At 34.8% G+C, this 19,811-nt stretch overlaps 1 protein-coding gene across 7 annotated transcripts in view; it reads left to right on the top strand.

The window, feature by feature from the left end:
• Nucleotides 1-19,415, top strand: part of NRG1 (neuregulin 1) — a 1,024,711-nt gene extending 1,005,296 nt beyond the window's left edge. For all 7 annotated transcript variants that reach the window (XM_073543387.1, XM_073543376.1, XM_073543367.1 and 4 more), the window contains 5 exons: nucleotides 6,974-7,076; nucleotides 7,630-7,756; nucleotides 8,358-8,488; nucleotides 11,589-11,789; nucleotides 15,788-19,415. In XM_073543387.1, coding sequence (XP_073399488.1) covers nucleotides 6,974-7,076; nucleotides 7,630-7,756; nucleotides 8,358-8,488; nucleotides 11,589-11,789; nucleotides 15,788-16,460 — 1,235 coding nt within the window. In that variant the 3' untranslated portion in view covers nucleotides 16,461-19,415. The remainder of the gene's footprint in view (nucleotides 1-6,973; nucleotides 7,077-7,629; nucleotides 7,757-8,357; nucleotides 8,489-11,588; nucleotides 11,790-15,787) is intronic.
• The last annotated feature ends 396 nt before the right edge of the window (nucleotides 19,416-19,811 follow it).

The following is a 19,811-nucleotide window of genomic DNA, read 5'->3' as shown; positions in this document are numbered from 1 at the left end:
AGCGCACAGTGACAGCTGTCGGCTTCCAGAAGACATCCTGCTCACCCATCAGTGTGCCCCTCACAGCATCTCCGTGGTCCTGGCATCTTCACAGTATCTCCATGGTTAGGGCTTCCAGCAGCTATTCCAGGGCGATTACATGGCGCCGCCCATTAAGGTAATGAACATGCACGTGTCTCCACTTTCATAGTCATGGAGCGCATATTTATTACCTTAATGAGTGGTGCCACGTGATTGTGCTGGAAGAAATGCTGCAATCCGGAACCATGGAGATGCTGCGAAGACACCAGGACCACTGAGATGCTGAGAGGGGCATGCTGGTGGGTGAGTAGGATAGGGGATAAGGAGCCATGTATACCAGGACAGGATGGGGGAGCCATGCATAGCAGGACAGGGACTGGGGAGCCATGCATAGTAGGACAAGGACCGGGGAGCCATGCATAGCAGGACAAGGACCGGGGAGCCATGCATACAATGACAGGGACTGGGGAGCTATACATACCAGTACAGCGATGTGGGAGCCATGCATACCAGGACAGGGATGGGAGAGCCTTGCATACCAGGACAGGCACGGGGTAGTCATGCATACTAGGACAGGGATGAAGGAGCCGTGCATACCAGTACAGAGATGGGGGAGCCATGCATACCAGGACAGGGATGGGGGAGTCATGCATACCAGGACAGGGATGGGGGAGTCATGCATACCAGGACAGGGATGAGGGGACAATGCATACCCAGCTTATACTAGAGTCAATAAGCTTACCCAGTTTTCTGTGGCAAAATTAGATGCCTCGGCTTATACTCGAGTATATACGGTAATTGAGTAGGTGAGTATTACTTTTTTATTTCTTTATACCATTCTCTGTCCTTACTCTAATTTAAAAAAAAATCCCTGACAACCCACTAGTGTTTTTTTCTCAATCATAATACCTTATGTTGCCATTAATAGATTCTTCCATGCTATTTTCATCAAATAATCATTACATTTCACATATCAGTCATTGTCCCCTACATTTCACTCTTCCATTAAGCTTCTGTATTCATATTCTTCATAGACCACTATCATCTTTATCTTTTCATGCTCCTCAAAACATGTCACCTTTCATTACCTTAACCACCTCCCTAAAACATAGCTCTAATTTGCTTATGTAAATATAACTTATGCAGAACTAAGACATTTGCACATGGTAAGTAGAATTGTCTACCTTCTCTAAATACTTTGAAGTCATAAAAAAAGTCTCCCAATACTTTTTCTTTAACTACAGTATATTTAATTCTAAGAATTCTGTACACATAGATACATATCATAAAATAGAAATTACACAAAAAAACAAAAACAGTTCCTTCTTGTAACTCCCACAGATTCATTGTATCTAATCAGTTCATCTATATCGAAAAGCTACTGATCAGCAACAAAGTCATATCTTGTACTTCTCACAGCTTCATTTATATGATGATTCTTGTCACTCTTCTTCCCTTTGATCCTACTGATAATTAAGGTTTCCTGGTATTTTTTTTTTAGGGCAGAACTGCCGAGTTTAAATTTAGGGCATTCTGTATTATTCAGATACTTCACTTTTCATGCATTAGTGCTTGAGTTTTATATATGATATTAGATATGCATTAAGACAGTCTATGACTTTAAAAAATGCAATATTCTTATACAGATATGACACATAATTACTATAATATATACAAAGTGGTAATTCCATTAATAGCAAGCATCACAAATACTGATGACAAGTGTTATACAAAATGTATACAAAGGTAGCCATTACTAATAAATACCTAGTAATCTGTGTGACTTTTTAAATCCTATTTGTTGGCTTTTGAATATGAAAAATGGTAATCATTTTTTTTAGATTTTTATCGATACCATGCTTTCACCAGAGTTTCTCAAATGAACAGTCTAAAGCTGAAGTCAGTCACAAATATTTGCATATGTTAATGATTTTCATAGATTTTTTTGATGCAGAGAAATGTATTAAATGTAGTGTCTACAATAGATTATAAAATATTTAGAGATAAAGAGAACTTTGACTATATATAATCTTTTCCATATGCTGTTTAACACTTTTCCTATTAAGGAGCATATAAGTATTTAAAGGGAACCTGTCAGCAGTTTTGGCCGATATAACATGCAGCCACTGCCTTTCAGGGCTTATCTACAGCATTCTATAATGCTGTAGATAAGCCCCCGATCTGACCTGCAAGATAAGAAAAAAAAGTTTTATTACACACCCGGGGGCGGTCCGGTGCGTTCCGGTCCGATAGGTGTCGCATGTCTGGGTCCGGCGCCTCCCATCTTCTTGCGTTGACGCCCTCCTGCATGCTTCATCACTCCCTGGCATCGCGCTCCTGCGCAAACATACTTATCTGCCCTGTTGAGGGCAGACCAAATAACTGCAGTGCGCAGGCGCTTGGAAAAATCACAGAGGCCCAGTGCTTGTGCACTGCAGTACTTTACTCTGCCCTCAACTGGGCAGATAAGTATGCCTGTGCAGGAGTGCAATGCCAGTGAGTGATTAAGCAAGCAGGCAGGTGGCATTGCAAGAAGATGGTAGGCACCGGACTTAGACCTGCAACACCCATCGACTGGACTGTACCCCCAGAGTGAGTATAATAAAACTAATTTTTCTTATTTTACAGGTTGGATTGGGGGCTTATCTACAGCATTATAGAATGCTGTAGATAAGCCCTGAAAGGCTGTGGCCGTATCTTACAGTATATATCGGACAAAACTGCTGATAGGTTCACTTTAAGACCAATGTCTAAAATAGCCTTTAATCAAATTGTGAAAATATTCAAAGTAAAGTTCACAAATAGATAAACCAAAAATTGGCTCATGTCAAAATCTCAACAAATAAAAAGGGCACAAACAATTTTACTGGGTTAAATCTAAAGGGTTTAAAATAAGATGGAATGTTCTGAAATAAAAAAAATAGGCATACATTGCCAGTTGAATCTGCCATTACTGTGGCCCCCATCGGTCCTGCATTTGTGATGTACTATACATGATTTATCTTACTACTGAAAACAATCACTAACCTCACTGGTCACATACATTACATGCAGATTGAATTACTGAGTTCAGTGATTAGCTCCTGTGGTCACATGAACAATATACAGGATGTCATCACTGTGTAGCCAGAGGTTATCCCAAGAGGAATGGGTGTGAAGCTAGTGCTAATTTTTTGACAATTCGTGCTATTCCACAGGTTTTTAATTTTTTTTAGATTCACAGACAGCCCTATTGAATGGGGCTGATCCTTATGTGGATCCTTGTAGCTACAAATTTAAAATTACTCAAATCTCTGCCACTCTGTTGCAGTAAAGAACAAGTCAGATTTGTAATATGCATATCTGATCAATGGAGACATAGCCTAAATAGGAGGAATAATCCCTCAACATTTGTTGGCTTGTTGACTATACCCTTGAACAAACATGAAAGTTGAGGTACTCCCCTTATTTCATGATTTCATTATCACAATAATCATAATACACATATCTACAATAGCATGCTGTCATATGTGTGATTATTTTGTCTATTGGTTTTATCAGTTTCTCAAACATACCAGATTGGCATCAGTTTCGAGTGTGAGCAATAATTCTAAAATGTTCATTTGCCATTATATGATTTATTTTCTCAGATACAAAATAACAGCCTAAAACAAAGTTAACCACAATTATAGGTAGTTCAGGGGTTATGCTGTATGAGAAATCCCTTCAAACTCTGCTTCAACCTTTTTTTCAAGCATTTCCTCACTCTTTTTTTCCAGTATCAAGCATGCTGTGCCAGGCCTACAGTTGACTCCTTAATTTGTGTTCCTTAATCTGTTTCCTCTATGAAATCCCTCTCTTACTTTACCTATCCCTCATGATTTTTTTCTCTCTAATCCTGTCCCATTTTATTTTTCTTTTCTGTAATCAAAGCAACTTCCCCTTAGTAAAAGCTGAATTCTCTCACTTTATTAATAATCTTTGCTGTTCATTTTTGTTTAACTATGTTCACAACTTGTTAACTGCATATTTCATGATCATGACATTGGCTTGCAAATTCCTCATTCCCATGCAAAAAGTGCACTGTATCTTAAAATAACTCTTAGGAGGGGTACTTACTAGATTTTCTAACTCGCTACTACTTTTCATATTTGATTTGGTTCTAACACTAGTAGGGCTTCTATTATTTAATTTGATTAAAGCAGAAATAATTTATAAATATTGATCCCATGACACTTTTATTCACAATTCATGAGTGGTATTAAATATAATTTTAGCCACCTTCTAATGTATACTTTTGCATATTGTTCAAAAATGTTAAGAAACAAATCTCAATTAAATTTACATTAAATATTTTCTACTGCTTTTGCTAACTTTTTCATACATATCCTTCAAAGTATTTTAATGCCTGCAGGCTATTTAGGAAACCTTGGCCATTTAGTTAATTACAAATGTATTTTCCTCTTTTTTTTAATTTCCAAACCTAATTTAAAATATGTTTCTGCTGGCAACATCACATTACCAATTTCTTAATTCTGGAGGGAATGTTTGCAAATATTTTTCATTTTTTATAGTTTTTAATGGTAAAAAACTGTTTTGTCAGGTAAGTTTAATTCAGGCACAAATTCTTTTAGCCACTTCCATTGAACCTGTGCCCCGTTTTCTTTATCTTTTTCCCACTGTCAGCAATCGAGCTAGGGAATTCCAAATGCTGACTTCGGCACCTCTAATAACAAAAGATGCCCCAATCTATATATTAAATCCAAAAATAAAATTTGATTAAAATAATAAAAAACTAAACATTTGTTAAGTTTTGCTTTTATAAGGAATGACTTGCTCATACTAAAACATTTGAGTTCTAAGTAGAATACACATATAAAATTTATCAACAAATAATATTAACCTCCAATATGTTATTGTTTTTTTCAATACAGATATTTTTTATTTGTTAAAATATAGCTTCTAAGTAGAAAGATCATTTAAACCATAAGTGTTTTTTTGATAATTAAATAAATTAACGGGAAAAGGTAAAATAACAGACTCTATGGGATAAAAAGTACTTGTCTTCATTTCCAGCTTGCTTGCACACAAAGCTACCTGCTAAGCATCACATTGTATATTTGTTAAGGTACAAAAGAAGGGGCTTAAAGTAAAAATACTTAAGATATTTGCAACATATGTTCTCTAAGTTATTTAAAACTTTCTTGCTGCTTACTATAGTTGTAGGAAATTATTAAATCATCATGCTATGCTCATAAATCCCATCAAATGGGTTATGGTATCAAGTTTAATGTTTGGCCTTCTTCTATTATCTAATTGAGATACTCTACGCACTGAAATTATTTTAAGGAAATGAGGCGTTGGGGGTTGGGGCTGGCATTTATGCTTAAACCATGTTAAGGAGAAGTGAAGTATATTATGCTGAATATACTGTTCAGCATAAACATTTTTCCAAAAGATAAGAGACAATATGGGTAATTGTTCACATTTACATCCCATTTGTGGTACAATGACTTTTCCACTGTTGCCATTAAAGTGAACTTTATCACAATATTGAATGTCCAATGTTTCCCTACTATTTGCTAATAAGCTACAAGAGAGATGAACCTAAAAATTTGATTTTCTAAGATACAGTGCACTTCAAAAAACAAATGTCTTTACTTTGAAAGATCTGCTTGCCTTGAGTTAAATGCTAGTTTGCTTCTTATTGGAGTAATATATGCAAGCCAATATCAAAACTATAAGTCTACATATTTCTCTGATGCAATCTTGTGAAGACAGATAATTTAATGAATTAAAATAATTTCTAGTGATCTAATTTTCAAATTTAAAATCAATGTTACATATACAATTAAAACTACAGAAACATCTTTTTTAAAGGGGTTGTATGAACTTAGGAAACAATAGAGGACTTGTTCTAGAAAGAACATCATTCTTATCTTATTCAAATGAAAACCAGACACAGTTTATGGACAGCATTGGCAGTCTTTATGCAAGAATGCAAGTACATTATACTTATTTCATGCAACCCTTTAACATCTTCCCATTCAGAAGGTTTTATATTATTTCTTTTGTTGAAAAAGTTATGTTTTGTTCAAAATAGATTTTAAGACTTCTGACTAGTAGTAAGTAATAATAAAGGATATTGACAAGTTTAAGAGCATTTTATTTAAATGCAAAACTATTTTTTTTGCAATTGATTTTGTTAAAATTTTTTGCAATGTTTACCTTGTACAGCCTCTGTGTTGGATTGTCTGTTTCTGGTTGCAGAAAGAGTTATTTTAGATTTCATTAGTTAGTTAGTTATACATTTTATAAATGTATTTTTCTAAGCTCTGTTGTTTTGATTAATGACCACAGAGCACATCAAAGTCAGACTTAACATTTTGGTCATAAAACAGGTGAGAGGACTTCAGAAAAGGACAGATAAAAGTTACAAATTCACAGATGAGAACAAGCCCACTGACAGATGCTGAATTAACTAATTTATCAACCAACATTCTGCAAGGAATCAAAACCTGTAAAAGCTAAATGGTGTAACATTTTTAATGAAACCCAAATGCAAAAATGCTTTTTTGCTCAAAATAAATGCAAGTAAATAAAAAAGTCCCCAAATGTGTCAATATCCTTTAATGCAGTTTATTATATCGGCTCTTACACACGATATTCTGATTTAGTGTTTTAACACTACAAAATGACTCTTCACAAGATCTACATCAGAAATGATATGTTTCATTGTGGCTTACAATATTTTTGAAAGATTATTTATATATCTCCTCTGTTTCTAATTTTTATCTTTAATTGTTTGAATGTCTTGATTTAAAAAATATCCTAAGTTTATATATTTTGAAACATTTTTGCTTATTGTAATTAGCAATATAATAGGAGAATTATGTTGTGATTTAATGGTATCACATTAGAAATTTAGAGTTTGAGTGCATCTTTTTTTTATTTTCTATTTTTACCTTTTTAGAAGCCGAGGAATTGTACCAGAAAAGAGTGCTCACCATTACTGGCATCTGTATTGCTCTTCTTGTAGTTGGCATCATGTGTGTTGTGGCCTACTGCAAAACCAAGTAATCCTCTTTCATTATTTTTTTTATTATATAAATTAATAAGAATATTTTAGAAAAGAATAATAAATTTGGTGTTGAAAATATGTTTCTTAAATTTAATAATGAGTTAACAGAATATAAGATTAGGTATAGCTATGTAAATATACATACGTATTTTCAACAATGGTATTCAGGTCATATTTAATATTATCTAATCTTCTGACATAAGATGGCAATCAATTAAATTATGACTGATGCTTCTTTTGGAGCCAAGAGATAAATGTAGTGTACTGAAGGAGTTTAAAAATCTCTTCACTCACAAGTGCAAAAAAATCAATAAAAATCTAATAGACTAAGTCATCAATTATTTACAAAATAGTTATTCAAGTAAGAAAATAAAATGTAGACATTTCTAATCAACTCATCTCTTTTAATTTAGTAATGTGTAAGAAATATTATTGTATAATAGATTGAATTCAATATATAAAATAATATTTAAAGAATTTGTACAGAAAAAAATAATACATGCTACTATGTTAAAATGCTTAATGTTTTATTTTATATATCTCTTTAGGAAACAAAGAAAAAAGTTACATGATCGCCTAAGACAGAGTCTACGATCAGAGCGGAACAATATGGTCAACATGGCAAATGGACCACATCATCCTAATCCACCACCAGAAAATGTCCAGCTGGTAAATGTAGGTTGTTCTAAAGTAACTGATATAGACATAATTTTATAATTAGAAATCTTGATCTATACCTGAAAATATCACAGAATTGTATTTTGCACTTCCAGATAAAATTTGGTTAGTAGTACAAGATATATATAAATAAAACAATAAACACTCCAAAATAGCAAAAAAAAAACTGAGGGTCCTTATTTTCCCATAAGCAAAATTGCAGTCCAACACTTAAACTTTTATTTAAGCCATTGGTGAAATATGTTTTCAATGTACATTAGATACAAAAAAAATTTATTTATCTAAATTATTTATAGGTTGCAAGGAAGGCATAAGGAATGATAATATTGTTATTCCAGATCTGTGACATTTAATAGCCATAGTATAAACCACAATAATTTACCCATATAGACCAAGTCAAGCTTAGAGTTGTCCTAAAACTTATCCCACTTTTTCCCAAATATTCCTAACATTATTTGTCGTTAAATGTAAAACTAATGTTAACCATAGTGTTTAGATTTCAAAATGAGCTGGTTATGATCCTAAAATTAGACATTTTAATGCTCCAAATAGCTTGAACTACAGTAAAGGATTGTTGTTTTTTTTTACATTTTTGCAGCAATATGTTTCAAAAAATGTTATATCCAGTGAACACGTAATTGAACGTGAGACGGAAACATCGTTTTCAACAAGTCATTATACTTCAACAACACATCATTCAACAACAGTAACTCAAACACCAAGCCACAGGTATGAATGATTTCAAAGGGAACCAAAAGAATTATGTGTAACCATTTAATGTAAAAAAATAACAAATAAGTAAAGTGATCAAATAGTATTTAGCTATATAAATCAAAAGAATATTAATATTGCTATTAACATAATTGATGTGTGTTCCATTTGCTTCACAATTCAGGTTTATTCTGAAATGTTAACAATATTAGGTGGACTTTAGAAATAAAAAAAGAACTTTTTAAATTGTGGATGTCCCTGTCCACAGTGAAAAGACATACAAAAGACTTTGGCCCCAATTCATCCAAGCTATTTCACCAGAGTTCTGGCATAAATTGCTTTGAAAACTTGCTAAACTTTTATGCCACTCCGGTTTGCACATAAGTGTTGCAACTTTTCAAAGCAGTTTATCCAAGCACTGCCAAAATTGGCAGGGGTGCGGTGTGAGCTTGAAACAACAGCTCATCAAATTAATAACAGATTGTGGCATTCCTTATGCAAGAAATCTCCTGACTAGAGTGAGATTTCCAACATGGCACACAGGAGCACTCCACTTGTCAGACACTTATCTGACTCTTATTGAATCTGGACCATCTGATTTCAACATGCTGTCTCATCAAAATCAACATACTCATTGCCAGTCTTTTATGACTTGGGGCCATACTGTACAATAAGAAAGGAACAATTAAATTGGTTCTCCAGGCACACAAATTACTAAAGCATGTAAAGCCGATGACAAAAGAAAAAAATTAGCATTGGGTTAATCATTTAAAATTCAAATATACCAGCATTGCCAAATTTCTCAGAAAAAAATTGATTTGCAGAAGCTTACCAGGATTCATAATTCAGGAAAGCCACTAAATACTTGAAATGGAGAGAAAGATAGATAGATAGAGAGAGGGTCCTCATTGTGTGAATTGTGTGAAAAATAAGAATAAAATGGGGTGGTATTACAATGCTGTTATTGCAGTATATCTCAGATGAAGTGTTCTCATACTATGACAAGCACTCCCATGTTCAATGTTCTTGAGAACTGAAACGGTGCACTTCGATCAGATTAAGACTTTTTCTGCACTTAGATGGAAAGAGCTGTGTCCTCTGATCTCCTACCCTTACACTTTACATGCACAACATGGCTGGCCCCCATCTTTTAAAATACATTTTAATTACTGAATCTCAGACTGGTCAAATTTGTGGGGTCCTGAACATTTCAGGAAATTTAACTCTAAATTGAACTGTTCATCTCTAGAAGAATGCTCATAATTTACTTGCTGTTAAAATTCTGCTCTGTCCCTGAGCTGTCACATGTGATTATATGACCTCTAGCGCCTTACTTCCTGCTACAGTGCATTCAAAGCACAGAGTACAGACATTTCCTGTCTGTGCTTTGAATGGGTCATAGCTTTTCAGTAAACCACAGTCCTGCATACAGAAGGGAGGATTCATCCAGTAGTTTTAAGAGTAGTGCGTTCAGAATTATAATGTCATGAGAGCATGGACAAACATCAGTTGAGAATGAATGGGGAAATGTACAAGTAGTGAAAGCAGAAGCCACAGTAACAGTGCATACTTCACAGAGAACAATTAATTTTAACAGTTATTAACTGTGGCCAAAGGAAATGGTGTTAGGTGTTCCCGAATGCTAGGTTATATTAGAATAAATTAATCCATTATACAACTCATTGCTCCTCTACACTACAATGAGCCCATGTGGGGCCAGTTTGAGCACCTGTGACATTATTGACTGCTTGAGAGTGTAAAGATAGTACATACTTGGTGAAATGAAATAAAAATTATAAAAGATAAACTTTGTGGGCAGCGATACATCCATCTAGAGACTATATATGAGTCTTAACATGGTGATTTGTAGATAAAGTGGGTGGCCACTGAAAGTGGGAGTGAGGTACTTGTGGGATAGATACTGCTCTGTCTGGATTTTCTCAAGGTAAAAATTCATTACATTCTATTTCACGTGTATATTTTTTACCTTAGGCTTCAGTGCTCAGAATCTTTTACTCACTATCAGGTAGTGATGATGAGCTAATCTCTTCTAAGCCCCACTTTTCCTATTCATATTTTTATTGTTAAATTTTGCATATTATGTATGGCTTTGTTCAGACCTAAAAGTCTGGTACCTGGTTAATTTTTAGTGAACAAACTGCCACTTATTTTTTCCATCTGTTGCGGATGTGCTGTGAGACGCATATTTATCTGTCCAGTGCATTATTTACCATCTATAATTTGTATAGCACCGGCCCTTTTTACCTGTTTTTGAACACCTTTTGTCTGTCATTTAATGCGTATAGTAAAATTCATACTTATTTAATGAGAAATCCCCTGAATTCTTTAATTGGATCTTCTGATCATATATTACTCTGCAGCATGATCTGATAACTCTACTAGAATTTTTTCATATTAGAGATCCTTGTTTCTTGTTTGGTTTGCTGTTTGGAAATGATATGATTTTCCGGTTCATTCTCCAGGTCATTACAAGTTCATAGACACCAAACATGTCTAGACTCATTTTTATTTAAGTGCTGAAAAAATATCCAAAGTTTGTTAAAGAAAAAAATTGGGCCATTTTGCGAGACCCGTAGTGTCTCAATTTTTCGTGATCTCTGGTTAGGTGAGGGTTTATTTTTTGCGTGCCAAGCTGACGTTTTATTGATACCATTTTGGTGCTAATACGATCTTTTGATTGCCCGTGATTGCATTTTAATGCAATGTCGCGGCGACAAAAAAAGTAAAAGTTTTGACTTTTTTCTCGCTACGCCGTTTAGTGATCAGCTTAATCTTTTTTATTGTAAATCAGGCGATTCTGAATGCGATGATACCATATATGTGTATGCTTGATTTTATTTTTATTGTTTTATTTTGAATGGGGCGAAAAAGGGGTGATTTAAACTTTAATTTTTTTAATTTTTTTTTTGTATTTTTAAAAACATTCATGCTGATTCTGTATCACCAATACTTCCATTCATTCCATTACTACTTAATTGCATTACTATATATTCATATGTAATATACTGTATATATATACACACATGTATTAGTCTGTATTATTCTTTGTGATAATAAATATTCTTCTTTAAAAAAATGTTGCTTCTTATATTACTAGCTGGAGCAACGGGCAGTCTGAAAGTATTATTTCAGAGAGTCATTCTGTAATCGTCACATCATCAGTAGAAAACAGTAGACACACAAGTCCAACTGGGCCAAGAGGACGACTTAATGGCATTGGAGGCCCCAGAGATTGTAGTTATCTCAGACATGCAAGAGACACTCCAGATTCATATAGAGATTCACCCCACAGTGAAAGGTATGTCATGTCTTTTTTGTGTGTCATTATTTGTTCTGAATTATTTATAAGGCATTTTTAAATATTACATAGATTGTGTTCATGTTTTACCTTATTCAGTGCATTTGTTATAAATTATTATGGCATTACGCACTGTACGTTCTTGCAATATGTGTACATCAAACTATAATGCAATAACAATTAAAATGATTGTAAATTGCTTCCCCCTTTATTGCGGTGAGATGCATGTTAAAATATTCTTTATTTTCATACTATAAAATTATAATTTTAATAAGTTTACATATCTACAAATTATGCATCGTAACTATCTATATTATTCTTCTGTAAAGTGTCGCCAGTGTGTTGATAGAGATGCAATGTGCATCACTAACACGTTTTTCTCATTAAAATTGCTGCTGTAATCCTAATAAAAAGCACTTTACATAGTTATATCTTCCCTGCTCGTTTAGTCGTAGGGGTGTGTTTCATTGCATTCCCAGCCCACGCAATTTGAATTGTTCCAGGGGTTGCGCTGACATCACTGTATATGTTCAGTGTGTATTGGGGAGCCGCGTTTGCGCAATATGTCATTTCTGACCCACGCTTGCGCATTGTCCATAGGCGATCCGCGCATGCATCTTGACAAGCGGCTTATGCTACCCGAGGTTTTAGTTCTCAGCTTCACTGACTGTGCGCACATGCACCGGAGCCGCTGCACTCCTCACAGATATTGATAGACTGTGACGCGCAGTGCGGATCATCGATGGACAATACACAAGTGCGGTTCATCAATAACATATTATATAAGCGTGGCTCCCCCAATAAACACTGTGCAAGCGCTGCAAAACAATAAACACTGTGCAAGCCTGGGATATACAGTGATGTCAGCGCCACCCTGGGAACAATTCCAATAGCGTGTGTGGGGACAAACCTGAATAAACCCGATGAAGCACACACCTATCACTAAATGAGCAGGTAAGATATAAGTATACTGCTCAAAAAAATAAAGGGAGCACTAAACAATACGTTAGTGTTCCCTTTATTTTTTGAGCAGTATATACAAAGTATTTTTTATGAGGATTACAGCACTAATTTTAATGGGAAAAATGTGTCAGTGATACAATTTAATCAATAGATGTTGGAATAATAATAAGTTCCAAAATTGGATGTGTTTAAAAAATTGTCCCTGTGTAGATATAATCTTATAAATGTGCCTCTACTGTGTACGGTGTAATGGCTGTGTCTGACCGTACAGGGACATGGTCTGATCATACCACAGCTCCTGGGCAGGGTGGAAGCAAAAGAGAGTATACAGACAATACAGCACCGGAGCACAGCTGATTCTTTCTTTGAGGTAAAACATTGATTAAAAATAGGCAGTGAAATGTTTTGCCTCACAAAAATGAAAAGCTGTGATTGCATGCTGTAATGTCTGTTTGCTTTTTTTCATCCTCCCCTGTCCAGGAGCTGTGGTATATCCGACCATGTTTCTGCATGGTCAGAGACAGCCATTACACAGTACACATTTATTGGTATTGGTTTGTAATACCAGTATTATTTTAGTTATATGACTATATAGTTAGAAAGGAAGATTAAATTACTTCAGTTAAATGTCCTATTACGCCTATGGTTGTCTTTGAACAACTCCAAAGATTGAGACTTCAGTGACTTCTTTGGCTGATAGCATTAGTTATTGCTCAGCATTGTTTGAAAAGTTACATAACAAAACAGTCAGAAAAAGATGCCAAATTCTAGGAGAACTGAACATAGGTGGAACCATTAATAAGGGAGCAAGACAGTTTATCTTATATGAAGAAAATATGTCTAAGGCAAATACATGATTGATCAAACAGGAAAGTAGCATTTCCATTACAAATAGTATGCTAAACCTATTACACACATGGTCAAAATTGTTGGTACCCCTTGTTTAATGACAGAAAAACCCACAATGGTCACAGAAATAACTTGAAGCTGACAAAAGTAATAATAAATAAAAAATCTATGAAAATGAACAAATGAAAATCAGACATTGCTTTTCAACCATGCTTCCACAGAATTTAAAAAAAAATAAAACTCATGAAATAGGCCTGGACAGAAATGATGGTGCCCTTCACTTAATATTCTGTTGCACAACCTTTTGAGGCAGTCACTGCAATCAAATGATTCCTGTAACTGTCAATGAGACTTCTGCTCCTCTTGATAGGTATTTTTGCCCACTCCTCAAGAGCAAACTGCTCCAGTTGTCTCGTGTTTGAAGGTTGCCTTTTCCAGATGGCATGTTTCAGCTCTTTCCAAAGATGCTCAATAGGATTTAGGTCAGGGCTCATAGAAGGTCACTTCAGAATAGTCCAATGTTTTCCTCTTAGTCATTCTTGGGTGTTTTTAGCTGTGTGTTTTGGGTCATTATCCTGTTGCAAGACCCATGACCTGCGACTGTGACCAGCTTTCTGACACTGAGCAGCACAGTTCTCTTTAGAATCCCTTGATAGTCTTGAGATTTCATTGTACCATGTACAGATTCTAGACATCATGTGCTAGATCCAGCAAAGCAGCCCCTGATCATAACAGAGCCTCCTCCATGTTTCACAGTAGGAACAGTGTTCTTTTCTGGATATGCGTTATTTTTCCATCTGTGACCATAGAGCTGATGTGCCTTGCCAAAAAGTCCCATTTTTGTCTCATCTGTCCATAGGACTTTCTCCCTGAAGCTTTGTGGCTTGTCAACATGTAGTTTGGCAAATTTCAGTCTGGCTTTTTTCTGATTTTTTTCAACATTGGTGTCCTCCTTGGTCGTCTCCCATGAAGTCCACTTTGGCTCATACATGACAGATGGTGCGATCTGACAGTTCCTTGAGCTTGAAGTTTACCTTTAATCTGTAAATAAGTTTTTCTGTACTCTTTTGTTACCATTCATATTATCCATCTCTTTGATTTGTCATCAATTTTCCTCCTTTGGTCACATCCAGGGAGGTTGGCTACAGTTCCATGGATCTTACAATTCTGAATAATATGTGCAACTGTAGTCACAGGAACATCAAGCTGCTTGGAGATGGTCTTATAACTTTTACCTTTAACATGATTGTCTATAATTTTCTTTCTAATCTCCTGAGACAACTCTTTCCTTCACTTCCTCTGTTCCATGTTGAGTGTGATACACACCATGTCACCAAACAGCACAGTGAGTATCTGTAGCCCTCTATATAGGCCCACTCACTGATTCCAAGATTGTAGACACCTATGATGCTAATTAGTGGACACACCTTGATTTAGCATGTCCCTTTTGTCACATTATTTTCAGGGGTACCATCATTTGTGTCAAGGCCTATTTCATGAGTTTCTTTTTTTAAATTATGTGGAAGCCAGTTGAAAAGCAATTTCTGACTTTCATTTGTTCATTTTAATAGATTTTTTATTTATTATTACTTTTGTCAGATTCAACTATTTCTGTGACCATTGTAGGTTTTTCTGTCATTACACGAGGGGTACCAACAATTTTGACCACCTGTGTATTATATACGATAAACACTTGATATGGTTATACATCTATAGGATTGGCCATCAATGTTTGGTGATCCAAACTCCCAGGACCTTTGCAAATCAGCCAGATGGAAGGGCTTTGACTATCTAATGATCATCACAAACCCTTCATTATTTACACCGATAAAAACCTGTACATATAAGCGTGTTTGTGGTACTGTAGCTCTGTATAATCCACTTGAATGGAACAAAGCTGCAGTACGTACCAGATATGATTACCCATACATACAAATAGCTATGTCTGTGAGTAGAATAAAGGGGCTGCAGCACACAGCTCATTGATGAAAGACCTTCACCAATCAAACATCGGTGGATTAGCAATGTATCAATGTTCTAAGTCTTGGAAAACCCATATTATTCTATATTTAGAGCAAAAAAGAACTTTTGGAATAGTTTGTTTTTTTGTATGAGTAAAACTTTTATGAAATTATTTCATTATGTAACACCTAATTTTTGTTTTCTTTTTGCTTTGCATGGCATAGATATGTTTCGGCAATGACCACACCGGCTCGCTTGTCACCTGTAGATTTTCAGACTCCTCTATCTCCCAAATCACCTTGTTTGGAAATGTCTCCACCCGTATCTAGCTTAGCTGTATCTGTTCCTTCTGTGGCTGTCAGTCCCTTCATAGAAGAAGAAAGACCACTGCTTTTGGTGTCACCTCCAAGATTACGAGATAAAAGATATGACTTATACTACCATCATCACCATTACAACCAGCAGTATAATTCTTATCATCACAATCCTGCTCATGACAGTAGCAGCCTGCCACCAAGTCCTTTAAGAATAGTGGAGGATGAGGAATATGAAACAACGCAAGAATACGAGCCGTCAATGGAGCCTATAAAGAAACTAGTGAACAGCAGGAGGGCAAAAAGAACAAAACCCAATGGTCATATTTCCAATAGATTAGAACTGGACACTGACACAAGCTCCGAGAGCAGTACATCTGAGAGCGAGACAGAAGACGAAAGAATAGGCGAGGATACACCTTTTCTGAGTATACAAAATCCCCTGGCGACCAGCTTAGAGTCAGCAAGTGCATACCGGCTTGCAGACAGTAGGACTAACCCATCTAGCCGATTCTCAACACAAGAAGAGTTACAAGCAAGGCTGTCCAGTGTAATAGCTAACCAAGACCCTATTGCTGTATAAAACAAATAAAACATAGATTCACCTGTAAAACTTTATTTTATATAAATGAAGTATTCCACCTAAATTAAACAATTTATTTTATTTTAACAGTTCTGCAGTAGAAAACAGGAAACGTTTTATAAATTAAGTATATGTACAAATGTGTTATGTGCCATATGTAGCAATTTTTTACAGTATTTCAAAATAAGAAAGACATCAATGGTGCCTTTATGTTATGTTATGTTGAAAACAGTTTTTGTATGTCCAAGTGATGGCTGTCCCACAGTATTTTTGCAAAACTGCCCTATCTTGTTCCTTTGTTTGTTTGTTTTTTTCCTTTCTTTCTGTTTCTTTAATGGCTTATTGTGCATTGCATTAATAGTGTAGACTGAATGTATGATTTGCAAGAGTTACAGCAATCCCTTATTGTTTGCTTGTGGTACTGTAGACTAACTGTCCCTATGATGCAGTACTCATACAATTTTTGTAAGAAGAGTTATTTTGCTTTCAGTATACAACCTGTTTATGTCTGCTCTTTGCTGGCCAAAGCTTTGCTTATGAGGCTGTGATCTAATAGTAGATTAAAAAGCATGCTACTATTAATCATAGCAGGATAACAGAGACTGCAAATAAACAATGTTTAATACTTATTGGAAATGCAAATGCTACTATGACATACACACTACTTACTTATAAAGTTGATTACTACTGGAAAATGAGCATCGTAGAGGCAGTTAATATAATTCAATTACTGCCAAAAAACTATAATGACATAGGGCATCATTTGTTCCCCTTCAATATAAACTTCCCCCAAAAGATAATCCTTATACCCAGTAGACAAAAATGCTACTAAAATGTATTTATTCAATATGAACGAAGTAGGCAACTGAACACAAAGGTGCAATTATTTTTGACCATTTTTATTATTTTTCTTTTTTTTCTATGTAATGTATGTTTTACAGGGTTGACTTAAGACATATCGACACTATAGACTAGCTAGCAAATCTGTTACTTAGAATAATAAAAGCCTTGTGTGAGAGGATACCTTCAATTTCTTTGAATTCTATTTTTTATAGGATGGGTATGCAAAGTGTGTGAATTTCATTTCTAGGTAGTGAAGCGAGAGTGGGTCTTCTATTTTGATATAATGAAAACGTATTTATTTGAAAAGCACGTTTGCATTCTACAGGCTGAAACCATGCATGAACATTTGGTTAGGAATGTGCATGACAAAGTGATTAAACAAGACTCAGTGACTGTTAGTAGTTTCAGTAGCTTTGGATACATGTTGGAAATATTGCACCTTTTACAGAGAAGGACTTTTTTTATCCATCATGTTTTCCCAGTGATTAGTTAAGCATGATTCTACCTTTAAACTACCTAATTTCTTGGGACAGGTAAAATACTACAATAATGGTCTTCCATACTCAATTATTGACAGTGTATTAAGAGTACTGAACAGAGAGCGAAAGAAATGTTTGTCCATTAGTTTTTTTTTTAATATTTCTCTCTTGGAGATTGTATGAGTAAACGGATTTCATAGCTTACCCTTTTCACTGTGATTAGCAAAGGAATGATGCAATTTCGGTTAGGTTTTTATTCCATTTTAAATTCTAGAGAGATGTTTTCCAATTTGGTGCCAATTACAGGAATTAATTCCAGTTTCCAGATAATTGACTGCCTAAGAGGAAAATAAAATCATTCTCTCTGGTTTTTACAGATATTGCAGAATATTAAGATTCAAATAAAAAAGAAAAATGGGATTGAACGTTTGCGCTTTCGGGAGAACTTGCGCATTTCGTATTAGTAACTCTTCTCCGCTTGATGCTTTGCTTTCCAAACATGTTTTCCATTTTATTTTTTTTTTTATATTTTGTGTATTTTTTTTAATTCTATGATAGAAAATATGTTACACTTGCATTTGTGGGACTCATAACAAAACTGACATGGATTTAAAAAACTTTGCTTGTTAAATATCTGCACCTGTAGTTTTCAAAGCATATCCCATAATAGTGTATAGTAGTAATGCCTGCCTCTGCCTTTTAGGCCATATTGGCTATTAGAAAATTGTATTTTATTAACAAGCGCTGCAGAGTTATAACACCACTGGCACATATCACACAATCCAATATATGTTTTTTTAATGTTTGTTTTGTAAATACACATTCCTAGATATTTTACTTATTACTGTTTGATATCCATTTTGCGTCATTAGCCCTCTCCTGGTTATGTGTGTACAAAGTTAAATACTTATAAATGACTTTTATTTATATTTAGGCTACAGAACTAGGAGACAACTTTCACATTATTTTATGTTAATTGTTTCATTTGTTTTAAAGTCCTACATTATTATATGTTTTTTTTTTCAGAATGTAATGTATTCTTTTCTGTTTTAAGTAATTTATTGCTCAGAAGAATGTAACAGAACTGGTGAAAGAAAAGAGAAAAAAAATATATTGCAAGGTACTTAAAATTCTAAAGAATTTATTATCCCAAGAACTAAGCAATAAGTAATTGTTGATTTCTTTTTGGTTGTTATTCTTTATCTGCAAACAAACCGCTAATGCAATAAAATGCTACAACATACAACCAAGAATTTTGTGAGAGCCAGCTGACAGAACAGAGTGACATATGACCTCTGTCAATACCAACCCAGATTTTCATTGACAATAAAACAGGTTATCCCCCTTCAAAAAAAACAACTTTCTGGTCATGCTGTGAATCTCTGATAATTTGTACAAACCTTGCATGTGAAAATCTGTCTGAATAAATTTTCCACTTTTAGTGACTTTGAGAGCTCCCCTTGTCGATCCTTACTGGTAAAGGTGTTAAGAGCTACTGATTGGCCAAGCCCCATCTGTTACATACCCCAAATGGTATTTGGGAAGCAAAATTAAATGTCCGATTAAAAATATATTTAACAATGATAATAACACACTTTGCCTACAGGAAACCAATAAAATGCCTTATCATTTATGCCTCTCTCTCTTTCTTATTTTTGTGACAAATGCAAATGTATGAAATTGCCCAACTGCGTACTTGAAATGCCGCCTGCAGCACCGGTTGCTTGACTGATTTAAAATTAAAGAATTACTTGAAAATACAGGATCAGTAATATACAGGGTGGGCTATTTATATGGATACACCTAAATAAAATGGGAATGTTGGTGGCATCAACTTCCTGTTTGTGGTACATTAGTATATGGGAGGGGTAAAACTTTTCAAGATGGGTGGTGACCATGGTGACCATTTTGGATCCAACTTTTTTTTCCAATGGGAAGAAGGTCATGTGACACATCAAACATATTTAGAATTTCACAAAAAAACAATGATATGCTTGGTTTTAACGTAACTTTTTTCTTTCATGAGTTA

This window comes from Dendrobates tinctorius, unplaced genomic scaffold, assembly GCF_039654945.1.
Source record: "Dendrobates tinctorius isolate UK_male_01 unplaced genomic scaffold, ASM3965494v1 ptg000011l, whole genome shotgun sequence".
NCBI lineage: Eukaryota > Metazoa > Chordata > Amphibia > Anura > Dendrobatidae > Dendrobates > Dendrobates tinctorius.
This window is presented reverse-complemented; position numbering and strand designations above follow the sequence as displayed.